Source organism: Microcaecilia unicolor, chromosome 11 (genome assembly GCF_901765095.1).
Source record: "Microcaecilia unicolor chromosome 11, aMicUni1.1, whole genome shotgun sequence".
Classification (NCBI taxonomy): Eukaryota; Metazoa; Chordata; class Amphibia; order Gymnophiona; family Siphonopidae; genus Microcaecilia; species Microcaecilia unicolor.
This window is the reverse complement of record NC_044041.1, coordinates 81,203,018-81,209,017: the sequence shown is the minus strand read 5'-3', so window position 1 is coordinate 81,209,017 and position 6,000 is coordinate 81,203,018. Positions and strand designations below refer to the sequence as shown.

Sequence of the window (6,000 nt, the reverse complement as noted above, 5' to 3'; positions counted from 1 at the left end):
CCAAACAGACTTTAAAAAGAAATAAATATATACAACAGAACTGGAAAATGTTGGCACATTTAGACTGACTCTGGACAGAACTTCTGAATGAAGGTAGCTCTTCCCTCATTATTCAATACCTCTCTTTTAAATAGTAAAAATAATTAAAAAAAAATCAAGTGCATTTTTATAATATACTATTACATTTCACAAACAAAAGGAACAAGATCCCACATACCACCTTTTTCTTTTGATCTATGCACGGGAAAAAAATGATTTTAAATGCTCCCAGGTTTCAACCTAATTAAAGTTAAAAAACAAAACAAAACAAAAACCTTTGTACTGAAAAATAAAAACTCTGAATGTTTAGCACCTGATTCTCATAACATGATGTCTATTTTGGTGGCCCTTTGCTAGGTGAAAAAGAATCTCAGCACTTTCTTATCGACCCATCTGAAACATATCCATGGGAACAGCAGGTTTTCTTTTTTTTTTTTTGTGGGGGGGGGGGGGGGGGGGGAAGTCAATGGGGACTTCAGTCTAGTGGCACATCCCAGAGCGCCATTTAATCTTGGATATGCTACCAATAATAATAATAAAAAAAACCCCGTTCAAACTGCTAATTACCTCTCACCCCACCAACTAAAAACCCCAGGGCCAGGCAAAGAACGAACACAAAGCAGGTCTCTTTTGACTGTTCTTGTGCAGGTTTTCTATGATACGTAAAAAAATTAAACAGAAAACCTTTATATCACAGTGATAGAAATGTTGGCGCCACTGCCAAAGCAATATATTTCATAGTCAACAAACTGCTCAAGTGATACTGCAAATTGGCTTTTGCCTGCTTTTTGTTTTGGAAAAGAACAGCTCAACCATGCAGCACAAGTAAATCCCAAGAAATACCCCCCCCCCCCCAAAAAAAAAAAAAAAATCTTAACCCAAAACAGAGGTAGGATGTAATTTCTCCTTGATGAAGTCCGACTTCTTGCCAAAAAGAACTATGTCCGAGATGAGAAGAAACAGTTCTGCCTTACAAAGACAATTCTCCTCTGCCACCAAACACTGAAAGACTGAGCAGATAATTGAAGGAAGTGCCAAATGCGTGGTACAATCCCACATGCAAAAAGAACAGGATATCACGGCCTGGCCTTTGCATTCTTAATTCAAAATGAAGAGATGGTTGTAATCTGCAAAGCAGTCCATTACTCAATACTAAAAGAAAAAATAAATAAATAAAAAAAATGGTGTCGATCTTTCATGTTGCCCTCTTGAAGTACAACCAATGGCTGATATTTTTGGCAACTCCTCCCCTACATCCCAGCCCCAACCCCATCTGTCCAAAATACTGTTCAACGGAGTCCACAAACAGTTGATTTTTTTGTTTTTGTTTTAATAGGAATCTTGGAACGTTGTTTAGCTCCCCCCATCCCTCTTCCCCCTTTGTTTGTAAATGTCTTCAGGTTCCTTGCTGTTCTGAGGTCCATCATGTTGAATATTAAGTGGTATTCTCCCCGATGTTTTGCAAAACGATACCGCCTTGTAGTGGTGAGAGTTTTTACCGTATTCTGGTGAAGAGGTTAAGAACAGATACAGACTCCTAAAATTGGGAGAAAACAAAACACTTTGTTGTAAATACATAGTGGTATCATAATCAGTATCTAGTCAATGCAAAATACAATTCTGATATTATCTGCTATCCCCAACTTTATCTATAATTCTCTGTCTGCTTCATAGCAAAACAGTGTGCAGAATTACCTAATTGCAGAACATCACAATGCCTGGGAGAAGGGGTGACCTCAGTATGGGGATACTGAACTGTACTTTTGGACTAGAGCTACCATGTCACTGCACTTGCAGCAAATAATTAGATGCTTACGGACAGATCTTAATCTGTACAACATCCAATGTCATGCTTTTTATTTCTGGCTGTAATCCAGATCAGCTTAAAAGATCCTACTAGTGCTATAGTGTTTGTAGTCTGGCTTGGTATATTTTATGCTTACGAGATGCTATGCAAGCAGCACTGTTCCCTCTAAGCTGAGTTGGATCCTCCACCAGTAAAAAAAAAGGGGGGGGGGGGGGTTGCTGTTTCACTATCACATTTTCAATAGTAAGAGACAGGCAAGCTCTGCCGGACTCCAAGCAACCTGCCTGTTTCTATCAATTGAAAACACAAAACTGAAGCACCCCCCCCCCCCCCCCCACTAACAGCAATGCAGTTGGAGGATGCCTGCTCAGCTTAGGAGGGAACAGATGAAAAAAATGATGTATGGCTACTGTGCCCAAGTGCTAAATGCAATCATTTCATATAAAGGAAAATAGATGTATTTATGTTAAATTCCTTGCCCTCCCCCAAAAGCCTGCATGATAGTAAATTCAGCACTTAAGTCTTTGAAAGGATGGACCATGCTGGCAGAAAAGGTACCTTTGTGGAGCGTGTTTTGCTAAAAACATTCCAGAATCTCAGCGTTTCATCGCCAGCTCCTGTAACTATAGCCTCGCCATCAGGAGACATTGCCTGAGAAGGGAAGGAAAGAAAAGAGTGGAATAAGGAAGATAAAGCTCTTTATTGGCAGTATTTAGTAACTAGAAAGCAATCAATTTCACATTCGTATAAAATTCTTGTTGCTGAAGAAAACAGTGCCCCGAGTTATTCAAAAGGACCTGTCTATGATTTTACATCAAATAAAGATGGCTAGCAACACTTAGGAAATGTATACAGCGAAGTTACTTACCTGTAGCAGGTATTCTCTGAGGACAGCAGGCTGATTGTTCTCACATGTGGGTGACGTCCACGGCAGCCCCAGGTCTGGAAAATCTACCTACCAACAAAGGTTGCTAAAAGACTTCAAGCGCGCGGGTGCACACACCGCGCATGTGCAGCCATCTTCCCGCCGTAGCGCGAGAGTCCTGCTTCAGTCAACTTATGAAGCAAACCAAAGAAAGAAACAACTCCAAAGGTGAGGGCAGCGGGTTGGTGAGAACAATCAGCCTGCTGTCCTCGGAGAATACCTGCTACAGGTAAGTAACTTTGCTTTCTCCGCGGACAAGCAGGCTGCTTGTTCTCAAATGTGGGTATCCCTAGCCCCCAGGCTCAATCAAAACACCAAACAGGTTCAATTGGGCCTCGCAACAGCGAGGACATAACAAAGATTGACCTACGAAGAAACATCTAACTGAGAGTGCAACCTGGAACAGAATAAAAATTACTACTACTACTACTTAACATTTCTAGAGCGCTACTAGGGTTACGCAGCGCTGTACAATTTAACAAAGAGAGACAGTCCCTGCTCAAAGAGCTTACAATCTAATAGACAAGTGAACGGTCGGTCCGATAGGGGCAGTCAAATTGGGGCAGTCTGGATTCACTGAACGGTAAGGGTTAGGTGCCGAACGCAGCATTGAAGAGGTGGGCTTTAAGCAAAGACTTGAAGATGGGCAGGGAGGGGGCTTGGCGTAAGGGTTCAGGAAGGTTGTTCCAAGCATAGGGTGAGGCGAGGCAGAATGAGCGGAGCCTGGAGTTGGCGGTGGTGGAGAAGGGTACTGAGAGGAGGGATTTATCCTGTGAACGGAGGTTACGGGCGGGAACGTAAGGGGAGATGAGGGTAGAGAGGTAGTGAGGGGCAGCAGACTGAGTGCATTTGTAGGTAAGAAGGAGAAGCTTGAATTGAATGCGGTATCTGATCGGAAGCCAGTGAAGTGACCTGAGGAGAGGGGTGATATGAGTATATCGGTTCTGGCGGAATATGAGACGTGCAGCAGAGTTCTGAACAGACTGAAGGGGGGATAGATGGCTAAGTGGGAGGCCGGTGAGGAGTAAGTTGCAGTAGTCCAGGCGAGAGGTAATGAGAGCGTGGACGAGAGTTCGGGTGGTGTGTTCAGAGAGGAAAGGGCGAATTTTGCTGATGTTAAAGAGGAAGAAGCGACAGGTCTTGGCTATCTGCTGGATATGCGCAGAGAAGGAAAGAGAGGAGTCAAAGATGACTCCGAGGTTGCGGGCAGATGAGACGGGGAGGATGAGGGTGTTATCAACTGAGATAGAAAGTGGAGGAAGAGGAGAAGTGGGTTTTGGTGGAAAGACGATAAGCTCGGTCTTGGACATGTTCAGTTTCAGGTGGCGGTTGGACATCCAGGCAGCAATGTCGGATAAGCAGGCCGATACCTTTGCCTGGGTCTCCGCGGTGATGTCTGGTGTGGAGAGATACAGTTGGGTGTCATCAGCATAGAGATGATACTGGAAACCATGAGATGAGATCAGGGAGCCCAGGGAAGAGGTGTAGATTGAGAAGAGAAGGGGTCCAAGGACCGATCCCTGGGGAACACCAACAGATAAGGGGATGGGGGTGGAGGAAGATAGGGGGATGGAGTTGGATTCTAAACCCCGAACAGATTCTGCAGCACCGACTGCCCAAACCGACTGTCGCGTTGGCTATCCTGCTGAAGGCAGTAATAAGATGTGAATGTGTGGACTGATGACCACGTCGCAGCCTTGCAAATCTCTTCGACAGTGGCTGACTTCAAGTGGGCCACTAACACTGCCATGGCACTAACACTATGAGCCGTGACATGACTCTCCAGAGTCAGCCCAGCTTGGGTGTAAGTGAAGGATTTTTCGTATAATGTTTTTATTTATTTTACACATTTATAGACTGCTTGAATCAAAGCTTTACATAAATGCCTTCACAAACAATGAAGTTTTCAATAGCCATTTAAACAGCGAAATTTCCATGCATAATCTCAATTGACCTATTAATGCATTCCACAGCTGCGTCCTAGCCACAGAAAAAGCAGCAAATCTAGTCTCACAGTATCTAATATTATTTATTTTACTGTGCTTATATCCCACAATTTCCCACCTCTGGCAGGCTCAATGTGACTTACAACAATTGAATAACAAACAGACAGGATACAATAAACGGAAAGGGGTAAGCAGGACAGTAAGTTAGAGAAAAATAGATGGGTCAGTCCAGGATAGCAGTGTCAGTCCATACTGGTGGCTTCCTGAGATTAACGAGGGCGAACAGGATCTTTGGGGTAGGCTTGCTCAAATAAGCAGGTCTTAAGCAATCTCCTAAAAGCCAGGTAATCCGGAACCACTCTCACTGATATGAGACACTGTATCAAATGACAGACGCATTGCTGTCTCTGACCTCAAACTCCTGATAGCACACTACCCAAAAAAGGTATCTTTCGAGTATTTTGGTGCAGATCTATAGATAGCTTGATGCACATAAAGAATTTTAAACAGTATTCTACTTTGCACTGGTAACTTGTTATTTTGATTTTCAGAATTGTTCTGCCCCATATTCATGGAGACAGGGTGCATTGTTATGTATATTTTAATAAGAGTATTATTTGTACTCAATTGCATTGTCTAAGTAACAGAGAGCATCGTTTATTAGGACTGTTTTCGTATAATTTGCAGTATCCTGTGATTGACTCCTTGTGAGCTTTCCCTATTGGCCGTTAGCTCTGAGCTACGGCCAGCCCTCCCTTTTTGCCCCTGTGGGCTGTGTGAGAGAGCCCAGATTTACTTGCATGTCTTGGTGATCAGTAGCTGTTCTAGGGGGCTGATCCCTCCTTAATCTACTGTAATTCCTTCAAGAATTTTCACCATCTCTCCAAGTTATTCCCCTTTTATTTACCCTGAGTTTCTCCTCTTTATTTCCTTTGAGAGTTACAGCTTTTCCTCTCAGCTGGGCTGAGGTTCCAGCCAACTCCTTGCCTCTGGAGTGGCTAGATGCAGACTCTGTGCAGAAAGCAACAATTCTGTCTTAAGCAACTGAACTATAAATTGGATTTTCTTTGTTTATTCTGAGTACTACAATAAAGATTTAAGAACTGTGAGTCTACTGGTAAGCGAATGATACATACCTGTAGCAGGTGATCTCCGAGGACAGCAGGCTGATTGTTCTCACGACTGGGTTGACGTCCACGGCAGCCCCCACCGACCGGAACAAAACTTTGCGGGCGGTCCCGCACGCAGGGTACGCCCACCGCGCATGCGCGGCCGTCTTCCCA

The 6,000-nt window shown here is 43.8% G+C and overlaps 1 protein-coding gene across 1 annotated transcript in view; it reads right to left on the bottom strand.

Moving 5' to 3' along the window:
* Positions 1 to 490: 490 nt before the first annotated feature.
* LOC115480936 (fizzy-related protein homolog) overlaps positions 491 to 6,000 on the bottom strand; it is an 81,182-nt gene continuing 75,672 nt past the window's right edge. The window contains 2 exon segments of the mRNA XM_030219921.1: positions 491 to 1,576; positions 2,405 to 2,497. Of these exon segments, the coding sequence (XP_030075781.1) occupies positions 1,535 to 1,576; positions 2,405 to 2,497 (135 nt within the window). The 3' untranslated portion in view covers positions 491 to 1,534.